General features: G+C 38.6%; 1 protein-coding gene across 1 annotated transcript in view; it reads right to left on the minus strand.

The window, feature by feature from the left end:
• Positions 1–3,102: 3,102 nt before the first annotated feature.
• Positions 3,103–17,650, minus strand: part of LOC123759271 (probable glutamate receptor) — a 119,244-nt gene continuing 104,696 nt past the window's right edge. The window contains exons 13-14 of the mRNA XM_069334800.1: positions 3,341–3,470; positions 3,103–3,198 (exon numbers count right to left, since the gene is read on the minus strand). Coding sequence (XP_069190901.1) covers positions 3,103–3,198; positions 3,341–3,470 — 226 coding nt within the window. The remainder of the gene's footprint in view (positions 3,199–3,340; positions 3,471–17,650) is intronic.

The raw sequence follows: 17,650 nt of genomic DNA on the forward strand, positions 1-17,650 counted from the left end.
TTGAGCCACTTCCCCGACGGCAACTCGGATGGTAATCTTGGGCATAGCATTTCACCAAATCACCTCATTCTTTGGGGCACACGTGAGGAACACAAATGCGAACAAGCCTGAATGGTCCCCAGGACTATATGCGAATGAAAACTCACACCCCAGAAGTGACTCGAACCCATACTCCCAGAAGCAACGCAACTGGTAACTACAGGGCGCCTTAATCCGCTTGACCATCACGGCCGTCAAAAGGAAGTGATAGCCGAGGCTATTTGAGCCACTTCCCCGACGGCAACTCGGATGGTAATCTTGGGCATAGCATTTCACCAAATCACCTCATTCTTTGGGGCACACGTGAGGAACACAAATGCGAACAAGCCTGAATGGTCCCCAGGACTATATGCGAATGAAAACTCACACCCCAGAAGTGACTCGAACCCATACTCCCAGAAGCAACGCAACTGGTAACTACAGGGCGCCTTAATCCGCTTGACCATCACGGCCGTCAAAAGGAAGTGATAGCCGAGGCTATTTGAGCCACTTCCCCGACGGCAACTCGGATGGTAATCTTGGGCATAGCATTTCACCAAATCACCTCATTCTTTGGGGCACACGTGAGGAACACAAATGCGAACAAGCCTGAATGGTCCCCAGGACTATATGCGAATGAAAACTCACACCCCAGAAGTGACTCGAACCCATACTCCCAGAAGCAACGCAACTGGTAACTACAGGGCGCCTTAATCCGCTTGACCATCACGGCCGTCAAAAGGAAGTGATAGCCGAGGCTATTTGAGCCACTTCCCCGACGGCAACTCGGATGGTAATCTTGGGCATAGCATTTCACCAAATCACCTCATTCTTTGGGGCACACGTGAGGAACACAAATGCGAACAAGCCTGAATGGTCCCCAGGACTATATGCGAATGAAAACTCACACCCCAGAAGTGACTCGAACCCATACTCCCAGAAGCAACGCAACTGGTAACTACAGGGCGCCTTAATCCGCTTGACCATCACGGCCGTCAAATAGTCCTGGGGACCATTCAGGCTTGTTCGCATTTGTGTTCCTCACGTGTGCCCCAAAGAATGAGGTGATTTGGTGAAATGCTATGCCCAAGATTACCATCCGAGTTGCCGTCGGGGAAGTGGCTCAAATAGCCTCGGCTATCACTTCCTTTTGACGGCCGTGATGGTCAAGCGGATTAAGGCGCCCTGTAGTTACCAGTTGCGTTGCTTCTGGGAGTATGGGTTCGAGTCACTTCTGGGGTGTGAGTTTTCATTCGCATATAGTCCTGGGGACCATTCAGGCTTGTTCGCATATATATATATGTATGTATATGTCGTACCTAGTAGCCAGAACGCACTTCTCTGCCTACTATGCAAGGCCCAATTTGCCTAATAAGCCAAGTTTTCATGAATTAATGTTTTTTCGACTACCTAACCTACCTAACCTAACCTATCCTAACTTTTTCAGCTACCTAACCTAACCTAACCTATAAAGATAAGTTAGGTTAGGTTAGGTGGGGTTGGTTAGGTTTGGTCATATATCTACGTTAATTTTAACTCCAATAAAAAAAAATTGACCTCATACATAATGAAATGGGTAGCTTTATCATTTTATAAGAAAAAAGTTCGAGAAAATATATTAATTCAGGATAACTTGGCTTATTAGGCAAATAAGGCCTTGCATAGTAGGCTGAGAAGTGCGTTCTGGCTACTAGGTACGACATATATATTATATATATATAATATATATATATATATATATATATATATATATATACATATATATTAAATTTTTTATTGGAGTGACTGAGGGGAAAATTAAACTTCAGTGACCATTTTGATATAACTTTACTAGCACTTTCCTAGTAATAGCAATAATTTATAAAATAAGAATAATGAAACCAGTCCTTCTGAAACTCATAGTACAGATGAACTATTACTGCTGATAATGTTCACTTTGTAATGTTAATTTCGTGAAGAGCATGAGTGAAATAAGCCAAAAATGAAACATATATATTCTTGGCCTAATACGGCAAATGTATGTGCTTCATTTGACCTAAGTTGCGGCATACTAAGCCGAGAATTGTTTGAACAGGTTTGGACAAGTTGGGTTAGGTCAAATTTGGTTACGATAGGTTTTATGATACATTTTTAATATTTTAGGGTGCCATTAGGGCTAATTGTTTAATACAACTAATTGTTTAATACAGCACAAGTGGTTGGGCATGACGTTTTTTTCTGGGTCCAGCTGTACATTTTTGAACATGGAACTAAATAGGTCCAATAAGTACTATCATTTTAAGAAGAATAGCTTGAAAAATAATAATGATATCCTGGCTTGTAGCTGCCACACAGTAAGAGAAGTCGGCTCTTAATTATATAGCATATATGAACAAATGAAAAAGAAGACAAATAATGTTTTAGATCAAAATAACGCTAACGAGTTGGATTTTTTTCCCACTCAGGTATTCAGTAAATTAATCTGAAGCATTACAAAGCAGTTAGTGGGAGAGCTTTGGCTGCTGCCTTTGTGTTTGTTAACTTTCAATCACTCCGCCGTATCACCAGATTTACAATCTTTAAGATTGCAAAATCTCGTAGCTGTATGCCGGACTGAAATTCAGCTGCTGATTGGTCAGTTATCCCTCACTTTAGCCTTAATAACTCCCCAGAGGTTCATATGAAATAAGCCCAACACAAAACGAAGACTGAATTGCTTGTCAATATAATTAAAACTTAGATCATTGCTTTATCATAAAATTTGTATGTGCTGATATGATTTACCTCATATTCAGCAGAATTGTTGGGACTAATATTTTCATAAGTTTCCTTCAGAAGAGGGATCTTAAAAATGTCTCTATAACCACAATTTTTTTTTAATTTCGAGCTTTGCTCAAATTTATTTTCGTACAAATATGTCTTGTGAGAAATGAGGAGCTGTACTGTGGTTTTGAAGGTAGGAGCTTAAAATATTAGTCGGAAACACTACTGGGTCACTCTCTGCCATCAATACACGTAAGGTTGAGAAGTCAAGTCATGCCTGTGTTTCATGCAGAATGATCTGTAGAAAGTGTCTGCAGATTTACACCAACTTTCTTAATTGTGTCATTTTCTATCCAACAGCATATTGGTACTCAGAAACTCAATACAGAGAGCCAATAGACTGAGACCGTATCCAGCAATAAGGATGATGAATATTCCCTGCAATATTTAAAGGTAACTCCATTAGTTGAAAACGTAAAACATTTATTTTGCATTTCAAAAAATAATCATATACAAATAATTAATAATTTCTTCATAAGCATTTGTATTCTTATTAACAATATTGCAATAGCTTAATTACCCAAACATTGCTCATGGTAAGTACTGTATTGACAGTGAACTTGCTCGGGGCATGAGAACACACAGTGAAGTTTGCTGCCGAAGACTTCAACCACTGGAAAAAGAGGCCAGCCTCAGCCATTGATATTATCCTGTGTGAGAGACAAACTTTACTGTTATGCTTACACCTTGTTAGAAGCTTCGTGCAATTAGGATTATATCCTCTCTTAGTTAATTCTTATATATAAATATAAATATAAATATATATATAAGTATGAACTTCATAAAATAAGTTTATAAATAAATATAATAAGGCATAAAATAAAAATATGGCATTAAATAATAATGCCTAATGCATTAACGAAAGAAAATCATTAATTAAATTTGAATTTAAAAATACTTTCAACCAGGTAAAAAGGGATGTGGTACAGGAAGCGGTTCGAACAAACTTTCCCTGTCTACTCCCCTTTGTCTCAACAGGGTACAGTAGGGAATCGACACTATTTGGGGAACATGAAGTTATTTCCGCAGAAGGTGTCCAGCAGGGAGACCCACTTTCTACTTTCCTGTTTTGCATGGCTGCTAAAGAGGTCACAAGCAGGTTGGCCAGCGAACTCAACATCTGGTTCCTGGACGATGGCACCTTGGCAGGGACAAAGGAGTGCCTTCTAGGGGATCAACAGCTACTGAAATCGTAAGGATAGGAGTTAGGACTCACCCTAAATTCATCAAATTGCAAAACAATCTCATCTAGTTAACCAATCATAGATGCAGTACGAACCATGTTCCCAAGAACCCCAGTGATCGCTCCCACCAACAGTGTGCTGCTAGGGGCACCTCTGGACTCGAGCGCCATTGAGGAAGTCCTCGAAGAAAACCTGAACGACCTGAGGAGGATGGAGGGAAGAATAGGGGCTTTGGATGCCCACGATGCTTTGTACCTCCTCACAAGGTTCCTGGCTTTGCCCAGACTTACCTACTTTCTCAGGTGTGCTCCATCCTTCGACAGCCCAAAATTAACAGAATATGACTCACTCCTGAAGTCAATAACTATGAAAGTGTTAAACCTCTCCCTGCAATATGACCAGTGGGACCAAGCAACGCTCCCAGTTCGAATCGGGGGTATAGGTATTCACAAGGCAACACAGTTAGCATTGCTGGCATTCTTATCCTCGACCAGTGCTACAGTTGAATTAGTGAATGAAATACTACCAGAATACCTAAGAGACCATTAGGATCCCAAATTCGGGGACGGAGCCGGCCAGTGGGACACTCTTGCCAACTCTCAACCTCGACCAACTTTTCAAACGACTGCAAACAGGCCAAGTGGGATAGCCCCATAGTGGAGAACATTGCCATAGAATTGCTGGAGACGTGCCTCCTAGCTGTGCAAGCTACCCATGCAGGAGACTTCTTGTTAGCTGTCTCCAATTCCGCCCTGGACACCCACCTAGACCATCGGACCCTAAGTATTAGTGTTGCTCTGCGCCTTGCCGCCCCTATCACCACCGAACAACGGTGTATCTGTGATCATGCACGGGCAGACCAATACGTTAGCCATGGTCTCATCTGTCGTAAGTCACAGGGAAGTATTGCTAAACATAAAACACTCAATGACATCTTCAAGAGAAGTTTGGCTACATCTGGGTATCAAGCACAAAGGGAACCTCAGTTGTGCAGACCTGACAACAGCCAAAAACGCCCAGATGGAGTCTCCCTGCAGCCATGGAGGGAAGGTAAACAGGTCGTATGGGACTGCACGTGTGCTTCCACATTGTCTGATACCTATCTATCTTACAGTACAGCTGAGGGAGGCGGAGCGGCCACCTTCAGGGAGACCCAGAAAATCAACAAGTACAGAGAACTAGAACGTTGTTACAGGGTCGTGCCGATAGGCTCTGAGACTCTGGGCGTCTGGGGTAAATGTGCACTCAAGTTCCTATAGGAGGTGGGTAAGGCACTCATTAGGCAAACTAGAGACTCAGGATCGGCCAGTTTCCTGTTCCAGCGCTCAGTGTCGCGATCCAGAGAAGAAATGATTGTTGTACATTGGGCATGCACCGCTCCTCCAAAGAGCTAGATGAGGTCTTTGAACAGTGATTGTTATATGTGTGAGTGTTTTCTATAAGCTGTAACACAATGTAATAAAATTAATAAAACAAACAAGAATAGGGGTAGTTTGAAAAGAAAATATTAGTACTCAGTGAGAATCCACAAGGTCATCTCTGAACACTCTTTATTTCCTTCTTCAAGGCTATGGGTCCATACAATTACACCAGAGGTGGTACTCCTTTATATATATATATATATATATATATATATATATATATATATATATATATATATATATATATATATATATATATATATATATATATATATATACATATATATATATATATATATATATATATATATATATATATATATATATATTATATATATATATATATATATATATATATATATATATATATATATATATATATATATATATATATATATATATATATATATATATGTCGTACCTAGTAGCCAGAACTCACTTCTCAGCCTACAATTCAAGGCCCGATTTGCCTAATAAGCCAAGTTTTCCTGAATTAATATATTTACTATAATTTTTTTCTTATGAAATGATAAAGCTACCCTTTTCACTATGTATGAGGTCATTTTTTTTTATTGGAGTTAAAATTAACGTAGATATATGACCGAACCTAACCAACCCTACCTAACCTAACCTAACATATATATATAGGTAAGGTTAGGTTAGGTAGCCAAAAAAAGCTAGGTTAGGTTAGGTTAGGTAGGTTAGGTAGACGAAAAAACATTAATTCATGAAAACTTGGCTTATTAGGCAAATCGGGCCTTGAATAGTAGGCTGAGAAGTGCGTTCTGGCTATTAGGTACGACATATATATATATATATATATATATATATATATATATATATATATATATGTCGTACCTAGTAGCCAGAACGCACTTCTCAGCCTACTATGCAAGGCCCGATTTGCCTAATAAGCCAAGTTTTCCTGAATTAATATATTTTCTCTAAATTTTTTCTTATGAAATGATAAAGCTACCCATTTCATTATGTATGATGTTAATTTTTTTTTATTGGAGTTAAAATTAACGTAGATATATGACCGAACCTAACCAACCCTACCTAACCTAACCTAACCTATCTTTATAGGTTAGGTTAGGTTAGGTAGCCGAAAAAGGTAGGTTAGGTTAGGTTAGGTAGGTTAGGTTGTCGAAAAACAATTAATTCATGAAAACTTGGCTTATTAGGCAAATCGGGCCTTGAATAGTAGGCTGAGAAGTGCGTTCTGGCTACTAGGTACGACATATATATATATATATATATATATATATATATATATATATATATATATATATATATATATATATATATATATATATATATATATGTAATCGCTGTGTTCGGAATGAACCGAGGTTCAGCGTCACGACAATATATATATATATATATATATATATATATATATATTTTATTAAATATGACCGAAAAAGTAAGATTAATAATTCTAACACGAATTTTCTCAATCTTTCGTACATTATGCTTCACTGTTGGAGGTAAATCAAAAATCACTTCTCCAAAATTCATTTTTATTTCTAGTCTGACGCGACACGGGCGCGTTTCGTAAAACTTATTACATTTTCAAAGACTTCACAAATACACAACTGATTAGAACTTGCGTTTCCCTGATTTTATATCTACATTTGAGTGAGGTGGGAAGGGTGATGTGGCATTACCTTTGAGTGAGGTGGGAAGGATGATGTGGCATTAGAGGATATTAATAGGGTATTAAAAGTATCAACACAAGACAGAACACGAAACAATGGATATTGAATAGAAGTGTTTGTAGAAAGCCTTTTGGTCCATATTTCTTGATGCTTCTATATTGGAGCGGAGTCTTGAGGTGGGTAGAATATAGTTGTGCAATAATTGGCTGTTGATTGCTGGTGTTGACTTCTTGATGTGTAGTGCCTCGCAAACGTCAAGCCGCCTGCTATCGCTGTATCTATCGATGATTTCTGTGTTGTTTACTAGGATTTCTCTGGCGATGGTTTGGTTATGGGAAGAGATTATATGTTCCTTAATGGAGCCCTGTTGTTTATGCATCGTTAAACGCCTAGAAAGAGATGTTGTTGTCTTGCCTATATACTGGGTTTTTTGGAGCTTACAGTCCCCAAGTGGGCATTTGAAGGCATAGACGACGTTAGTCTCTTTTAAAGCGTTCTGTTTCGTGTCTGGAGAGTTTCTCATGAGTAGGCTGGCCGTTTTTCTGGTTTTATAGTAAATCGTCAGTTGTATCCTCTGATTTTTGTCTGTAGGGATAACGTTTCTATTAACAATATCTTTCAGGACCCTTTCCTCTGTTTTATGAGCTGTGGAAAAGAAGTTCCTGTAAAATAGTCTAATAGGGGGTATAGGTGTTGTGTTAGTTGTCTCTTCGGAGGTTGCATGGCTTTTCACTTTCCTTCTTATGATGTCTTCGATGAAACCATTGGAGAAACCGTTATTGACTAGAACCTGCCTTACCCTACAGAGTTCTTCGTCGACTTGCTTCCATTCTGAGCTGTGGCTGAGAGCACGGTCGACGTATGCGTTAACAACACTCCTCTTGTACCTGTCAGGGCAGTCGCTGTTGGCATTTAGGCACATTCCTATGTTTGTTTCCTTTGTGTAGACTGCAGTGTGGAAACCTCCGCCCTTTTCCATGACTGTTACATCTAGAAAAGGCAGCTTCCCATCCTTTTCCGTCTCGTAAGTGAAACGCAGCACGGAACTCTGCTCAAATGCCTCCTTCAGCTCCTGCAGATGTCTGACATCAGGTACCTGTGTAAAAATGTCGTCAACATACCTGCAGTATATGGCCGGTTTCAAGTTCATGTCGACTAAGACTTTTTGCTCGATGGTACCCATGTAGAAGTTTGCAAACAGGACACCTAGGGGAGAACCCATAGCGACCCCATCTACTTGCTTATACATGTGCCCATCCGGGCTCAAGAAGGGTGCCTCTTTAGTACAAGCTTGGAGTAGTTTCCTCAGAATACTTTCTGGCATGTCAAGAGGAGCACAGGCTGGATCACGATACACTCTGTCGGCTATCATTCCGATTGTCTCGTCCACAGGTACGTTGGTAAACAGCGATTCTACGTCCAACGAGGCTCTTATCCCTGTGGCCCGTGCGCCCCGCAGTAAGTCCACAAATTCCTTTGGAGACTTCAGGCTGAAGGCGCAAGGAACATAAGGAGTCAGCAGGCCGTTGAGTCGCTTCGCCAATCTGTACGTGGGTGTGGGTATCTGGCTAATGATTGGCCGAAGTGGGTTTCCAGGCTTGTGCGTCTTGACATTTCCATACGCATATCCAGGTTTATATTCCCCAATGATCTTTGGCAGGTGGAGTCCGGATTTCTTGGCGTTCACAGTTTCGATCAGTTTGTTGACCTTTGCTTTTAATTCGGCTGTAGTGTCCTTCGTTACCCTTTGGAACTTAGTTTGGTCAGAGAGTATGATGTTCATTTTCGCCAGATATTCGTCTTTTTTAAGAATGACATATATTGGCGACTTGTCACCTCTCCTGACAACTATCTCCTTGTTCTCACGAAGGCTTTTAGCTGCCGCTCTAAGCTCGGGGGACAGTATGGTGCTTCTGTAGTTGCCTCGATTCTTTCCTCCTTCTGCAATAAGTTCTGCTTGTAAGGTATCTTTGGTAGTGACCTTCTTTTGTGTCTCGAGGTCGAATATGTCGTCCAACAGAATTTCCAACTCCACTTTCCGGGCCATTTCACTCGGTCTGGACATAACATGACAGTTTATGCCCAGATTTAGGAGAGTGACTTGGTCCTCAGTGAGGTTAATTCCTGCAAGGTTCAGGAAGCCATCTCTTGGTCTCATACAACATTATATGGAGGACCTATGGCAATTCCACGACCAAGAGATGGCTTCCTGAACCTTGCAGGAATTAACCTCACTGAGGACCAAGTCACTCTCCTAAATCTGGGCATAAACTGTCATGTTATGTCCAGACCGAGTGAAATGGCCCGGAAAGTGGAGTTGGAAATTCTGTTGGACGACATATTCGACCTCGAGACACAAAAGAAGGTCACTACCAAAGATACCTTACAAGCAGAACTTATTGCAGAAGGAGGAAAGAATCGAGGCAACTACAGAAGCACCATACTGTCCCCCGAGCTTAGAGCGGCAGCTAAAAGCCTTCGTGAGAACAAGGAGATAGTTGTCAGGAGAGGTGACAAGTCGCCAATATATGTCATTCTTAAAAAAGACGAATATCTGGCGAAAATGAACATCATACTCTCTGACCAAACTAAGTTCCAAAGGGTAACGAAGGACACTACAGCCGAATTAAAAGCAAAGGTCAACAAACTGATCGAAACTGTGAACGCCAAGAAATCCGGACTCCACCTGCCAAAGATCATTGGGGAATATAAACCTGGATATGCGTATGGAAATGTCAAGACGCACAAGCCTGGAAACCCACTTCGGCCAATCATTAGCCAGATACCCACACCCACGTACAGATTGGCGAAGCGACTCAACGGCCTGCTGACTCCTTATGTTCCTTGCGCCTTCAGCCTGAAGTCTCCAAAGGAATTTGTGGACTTACTGCGGGGCGCATGGGCCACAGGGATAAGAGCCTCGTTGGACGTAGAATCGCTGTTTACCAACGTACCTGTGGACGAGACAATCGGAATGATAGCCGACAGAGTGTATCGTGATCCAGCCTGTGCTCCTCTTGACATGCCAGAAAGTATTCTGAGGAAACTACTCCAAGCTTGTACTAAAGAGGCACCCTTCTTGAGCCCGGATGGGCACATGTATAAGCAAGTAGATGGGGTCGCTATGGGTTCTCCCCTAGGTGTCCTGTTTGCAAACTTCTACATGGGTACCATCGAGCAAAAAGTCTTAGTCGACATGAACTTGAAACCGGCCATATACTGCAGGTATGTTGACGACATTTTTACACAGGTACCTGATGTCAGACATCTGCAGGAGCTGAAGGAGGCATTTGAGCAGAGTTCCGTGCTGCGTTTCACTTACGAGACGGAAAAGGATGGGAAGCTGCCTTTTCTAGATGTAACAGTCATGGAAAAGGGCGGAGGTTTCCACACTGCAGTCTACACAAAGGAAACAAACATAGGAATGTGCCTAAATGCCAACAGCGACTGCCCTGACAGGTACAAGAGGAGTGTTGTTAACGCATACGTCGACCGTGCTCTCAGCCACAGCTCAGAATGGAAGCAAGTCGACGAAGAACTCTGTAGGGTAAGGCAGGTTCTAGTCAATAACGGTTTCTCCAATGGTTTCATCGAAGACATCATAAGAAGGAAAGTGAAAAGCCATGCAACCTCCGAAGAGACAACTAACACAACACCTATACCCCCTATTAGACTATTTTACAGGAACTTCTTTTCCACAGCTCATAAAACAGAGGAAAGGGTCCTGAAAGATATTGTTAATAGAAACGTTATCCCTACAGACAAAAATCAGAGGATACAACTGACGATTTACTATAAAACCAGAAAAACGGCCAGCCTACTCATGAGAAACTCTCCAGACACGAAACAGAACGCTTTAAAAGAGACTAACGTCGTCTATGCCTTCAAATGCCCACTTGGGGACTGTAAGCTCCAAAAAACCCAGTATATAGGCAAGACAACAACATCTCTTTCTAGGCGTTTAACGATGCATAAACAACAGGGCTCCATTAAGGAACATATAATCTCTTCCCATAACCAAACCATCGCCAGAGAAATCCTAGTAAACAACACAGAAATCATCGATAGATACAGCGATAGCAGGCGGCTTGACGTTTGCGAGGCACTACACATCAAGAAGTCAACACCAGCAATCAACAGCCAATTATTGCACAACTATATTCTACCCACCTCAAGACTCCGCTCCAATATAGAAGCATCAAGAAATATGGACCAATAGGCTTTCTACAAACACTTCTATTCAATATCCATTGTTTCGTGTTCTGTCTTGTGTTGATACTTTTAATACCCTATTAATATCCTCTAATGCCACATCATCCTTCCCACCTCACTCAAAGGTAATGCCACATCACCCTTCCCACCTCACTCAAATGTAGATATAAAATCAGGGAAACGCAAGTTCTAATCAGTTGTGTATTTGTGAAGTCTTTGAAAATGTAATAAGTTTTACGAAACGCGCCTGTGTCGCGTCAGACTAGAAATAAAAATGAATTTTGGAGAAGTGATTTTTGATTTACCTCCAACAGTGAAGCATAATGTACGAAAGATTGAGAAAATTCGTGTTAGAATTATTAATCTTACTTTTTCGGTCATATTTAATAAAATATATATATATATATATATATATATATATATATATATATATTGTCGTGACGCTGAACCTCGGTTCATTCCGAACACAGCGATTACATATATATATATATATATATATATATATATATATATATATATATATATATATATATATATATATATATATATATATATATATATATATATATATATATATATATATATATATATATATATATATATATATATATATATATATATATATATATATATGTCGTACCTAGTAGCCAGAACGCACTTCTCAGCCTACTATTCAAGGCCCGATTTGCCTAATAAGCCAAGTTTTCATGAATTAATTGTTTTTCGACAACCTAACCTACCTAACCTAACCTAACCTACCTTTTTCGGCTACCTAACCTAACCTATAAAGATAGGTTAGGTTAGGTTAGGTAGGGTTGGTTAGGTTCGGTCATATATCTACGTTAATTTTAACTCCAATAAAAAAAAATTAACATCATACATAATGAAATGGGTAGCTTTATCATTTCATAAGAAAAAATTTAGAGAAAATATATTAATTCAGGAAAACTTGGCTTATTAGGCAAATCGGGCCTTGCATAGTAGGCTGAGAAGTGCGTTCTGGCTACTAGGTACGACATATATATATATATATATATATATATATATATATATATATATATATATATATATATATATATATATATATATATATATATATATATATATATATATATATATATATATATATATGTCGTACCTAATAGCCAGAACGCACTTCTCAGCCTACTATTCAAGGCCCGATTTGCCTAATAAGCCAAGTTTTCATGAATTAATGTTTTTTCGTCTACCTAACCTACCTAACCTAACCTAACCTAGCTTTTTTTGGCTACCTAACCTAACCTTACCTATATATATATGTTAGGTTAGGTTAGGTAGGGTTGGTTAGGTTCGGTCATATATCTACGTTAATTTTAACTCCAATAAAAAAAAATGACCTCATACATAGTGAAAAGGGTAGCTTTATCATTTCATAAGAAAAAAATTATAGTAAATATATTAATTCAGGAAAACTTGGCTTATTAGGCAAATCGGGCCTTGAATTGTAGGCTGAGAAGTGAGTTCTGGCTACTAGGTACGACATATATATATATATATATATATATATATATATATATATATATATATATATATATATATGTCGTACCTAGTAGCCAGAACTCACTTCTCAGCCTACTATTCAAGGCCCGATTTGCCTAATAAGCCAAGTTTTCCTGAATTAATATATTTACTATAATTTTTTTCTTATGAAATGATAAAGCAACCCTTTTCTCTATGTATGAGGTCAATTTTTTTTTATTGGAGTTAAAATTAACGTAGATATATGACCGAACCTAACCAACCCTACCTAACCTAACCTAACCTATATTTATAGGTAAGGTTAGGTTAGGTAGCCAAAAAAAGCTAGGTTAGGTTAGGTTAGGTAGGTTAGGTAGACGAATAAACATTAATTCATGAAAACTTGTCTTATTAGGCAAATCGGGCCTTGAATAGTAGGCTGAGAAGTGCGTTCTGGCTATTAGGTACGACATATATATATATATATATATATATATATATATATATATATATATATGTCGTACCTAGTAGCCAGAACTCACTTTTTGGCCTACTATTCAAGGCCCGATTTGCCTAATAAGCCAAGTTTTCATGAATTAATTGTTTTTCGACTACCTAACCTACCTAACCTAACCTAACCTAACTTTTTCGGCTACCTAACCAAACCTAACCTATAAAGATAGGTTAGGTTAGGTTAGGTAGGGTTGGTTAGGTTCGGTCATATATCTACGTTAATTTTAACTCCAATAAAAAAAATTGACCTCATACATAATGAAATGGGTAGCTTTATCATTTCATAAGAAAAAAATTAGAAAAAATATATTAATTCAGGAAAACTTGGCTTATTAGGCAAATCGGGCCTTGAATAGTAGGCCAAAAAGTGAGTTCTGGCTACTAGGTACGACATATATATATATATATAATATATATATATATATATATATATATATATATATATATATATGTATATATATATATATATATATATATATATATATATATATATATATGTATATATATATATATATATAACGTCGCTGTCGGTGACCAATCTGGTGTCACTGACGTCACACAGTTTTGGCGGCAAAACAGAAGAGCCAGCGCCATATTGGCTTCCTAAAGGGCCTAAACCACAGGACAAAATACTCTTCTTTTATGAATTTCTCGGCACTCCGAGAACACTACATTCTCCTACACATATCAAACTGATGCCTGCGACGTAGAGAACGCTCGGGTAAAGTGGACATGACTCTTACTGCAGGCGTGGGAGAAATATAAAGGGGGGGAACACCGTCACAATATATATATATATATATATATATATATATATATATATATATATATATATATATATATATATATATATATATATATATATATATATATATATATATATATATATATATATATATATATATATATATATATATATATATATATATATATATATATATATATATATATATATATATATATATATATATGTGTATATCACGAAAATAAACACGTGATTAAGAATGTGACAATGTCAGACCACGAAGGAAAAATGAAACAGGAAATTTCCTTAAGTACTTTCGTATATTAAATACATCTTCAGAAGGTCATTTTACAGATCGAGTGATGGGTATAAATAGGCAGGAGAGAGTGGTGAAGTAAGGTGAGGTACAATACTTGGACAACGCAGAAGGCCCATTGGCCCATCAGATGCACCCAATTGGCCCATCCGATGTAGCCCAATGGCCCATCTGATACAGCAGACATACAAGCATAATACATAGGTAATTATAGCATAAAGAGGTAAATATATACAATAAATTAGTGAGAAAAATGTTTTTCAATGATTCTACTTAAATCGCCCTTTAACTGATCTATTAGAAATGGATCTAAGTTATATAGACCACTGCTAATATTCAAATTACTTTCTTTGGTGATCTGTATCAAAGCGGATTCAATTATGTTTCTGTTATAGGTGCTTTTACAATTTGTTATTGAAGACGCACTCTCCCAATCAATTTGGTGAGCTTTTTCTGACAAATGCACAAACAAAGCATTAGATAATTGGCCATGTCTTACAGAGTATTTATGTTGCGATATTCTACATTTTAATGCTTTTCATTTAAAAGCATTTTCATTTTTTCACCCTCTCCTTTGATATATATATATATATATATATATATATATATATATATATATATATATATATATATATATATATATATATATATATATATATATATATATATATATATTTTTTTTTAACTAGAAGGGGTACCACCTCTGGTGCAAGTGTAGGGACCCATAGCCTCGGAGAAGAAAATAAAGAGTACTCAGAGAAGACCTTGTGGATCCTCACTGAACACTTTGATATTTTCTTCTCCTACCACCCCTATTCTTTTGGTATGTGTGTATATTTATCTAACTTTATTTGAAAATGTCATTACACAAAAAAAGTTACAATATTGATTACATGCAGGGTACAAGGCTGCTTGTCACAAGTTGTACAGCTCTTCCAGCTCCTCAGATGGCGGGCAGGAACCATGGATGCAGTGAGCATTTCCTCTCTGGATTGCCACACTAAGGCGCTGAAAAAGAAAACTGGCAGCTCTAGGGTCTCTAGTTGTTTCGATTAGCTTAGACCCCAACTCCTTCAAAAAGCTAGCAGCACTTTTACCCCAGGCACCAAGTGTCTCTGAGGCAATGGGGACAAAATTGTAGTGGTGCTCAAGGTCTCTGTATTTACGTGACTTGGCCTCTTCCCGGTGATTGGCCGCTCCTCCTGCTTGTGTAGCACTGAAGTCAACATAGGTATTGGCTAAAGTTAAAACGCAAGTGTAGTCCCACACCAACTGTCTACCATTCTTCCAGGGGTTCACCGTAATTCCGTCTGGGCGACCGACAGGCTCATCAGAGTTGCGGGACATTAGGTAACGGGGCTCTCTCTCTGCTGGACAACCGGCTGTGGTAAGGCCGGTTATATATATATATATATATATATATATATATATATATATATATATATATATATATATATATATATATATATATATATATAAACTGTCAGTCCTTACTATGTGGCTGCTATCACAGGGGAGGATACTGCTTGACAGTATTTATGAGGGATACCTTTTGTGAGCTGAAGAGTGGCAGTGTTGATGGTTTCAGGCTGGTTACTGCAAAATTCAGGGACTCATAGAGCTCTTCTTAGGTCCTTGGATCCTTAACATTCAAGGACATAGCGAAATAGAGGATTTTCTGTGATTCTTTGGCAGAAGATGGATTTTCACTCTCTGGGTTCACTGATTTCCCAGTTGCATCTGTAACCTTGACATAGTCTACATAACCGAACTGCTAAGCTGGAGTATACGTAAGGAGAGTACACTAGTTCAGAAGCTTTGTCGCCGACAAGCAGTGGGAGAAGGTGAGGTGAGGAAGGAGCACAATGAGCTTTTCATTAGAGATAGAATCCTCATACAGAAGTGGAGGGCTGAGAATGTTTGGTTCCAGATTGTGTTACCCAAACCCTCCTGCAGCTGCAAAGATGACTGGACACAGCTAGGTCTCGAAGACGTGCGAGAGGGTTAACAGGTTCTTCTCGTGGCCTAAATGGTAAAAGAACGTTAGCTCTTACTGTAGGACGTATGATGTATGTCAACACATTGGTAATCCCAATCAATTCCTCTCAAACTATTTAAGGCAGTGATAGAACCTTTTTTACACATGATATTGGATTGTATTATTTTTTTTTTAGATATATACAAGAGTTGTTACATTCTTGTACAGCCACTAGTACGCGTAGCGTTTCGGGCAAGTCCCTGGAATACAATCCCCGCCGCGAAGAATCGTTGTTACAACCAAGTACCCATTTTACTGTTGAGTTAAACAGAGGCTACAGTTAAGGATTTGCGCCCAGTAAATCCTCCCCGCCTAGGATACGAACCCATGACAAAACGCTCGCGGAACGCCAGGCGAGTGTCTTACCACTACACCACGGAGACTGGTTGTTGGACCTGTTCCCACTACTAAAGACGTTTTTAAATATATTCTTACCATATTGGTCAAAACTACTAGATTATCAGCAATATCCCTAAGAAATATTTCTAACTATTTGGTATCTATGGGTTTAACTTCCTTCTTTAAAGTACATAGATTATTATGATGATTGATGCAAATTAAGCCACCCAAGAGGTGGCACGGGCATGAATAGATTAGTTGTAAATTTTGTGGAGTAAATGTGATCTTTCGTCGTGGTTATTATGAGTTATCCTCTGAAGATGTACTCTACCAGACTACCTCATCACCGTCACTGCTCCTCTAGTCACGGGAAAAGAGGGAGATGGTAAGATAAAAAAATTAGTGAGATGCTTTTCAGTGGATTCACTGAACCATACTGGAGCTGCTGAAGTTCACCGCGTGTGCTGCTGTCTTAACCAGACGAGACGGTATGAGTGTATACCAACTACAGAAAGGTTAACCAGATCCATGTTGATGGTTTGTAATCCCTGCCTCGGAGAGAAGATTGCATTGATGATATAGGTCAGCTAAGTACATGAAAATAATTTATATGTTTAGAGGATATTTGAAAGTTTACCTTACTAAAGAAACTAAGGAAACTTTTGCATTTGTAACACCTGATGGATTTTACTGGTATACTATTAAGGCATTTGATTTAAATAAATGTACTGCCCCCCTTCCAACATCTGATTAACTATGTCATTCAGGATATACTCAATTGTAAAACATATTATGGTGATAATGTTATATATGGCAAACGATCCAACAATCTACAGCTTTTAAGAAGGTTATTTGATTGGCTAAGAGAAGCAAACCTAAACATCAACCTGAAGATATGTGCTTC

This window comes from Procambarus clarkii, chromosome 32, assembly GCF_040958095.1.
Source record: "Procambarus clarkii isolate CNS0578487 chromosome 32, FALCON_Pclarkii_2.0, whole genome shotgun sequence".
Lineage (NCBI taxonomy): Eukaryota > Metazoa > Arthropoda > Malacostraca > Decapoda > Cambaridae > Procambarus > Procambarus clarkii.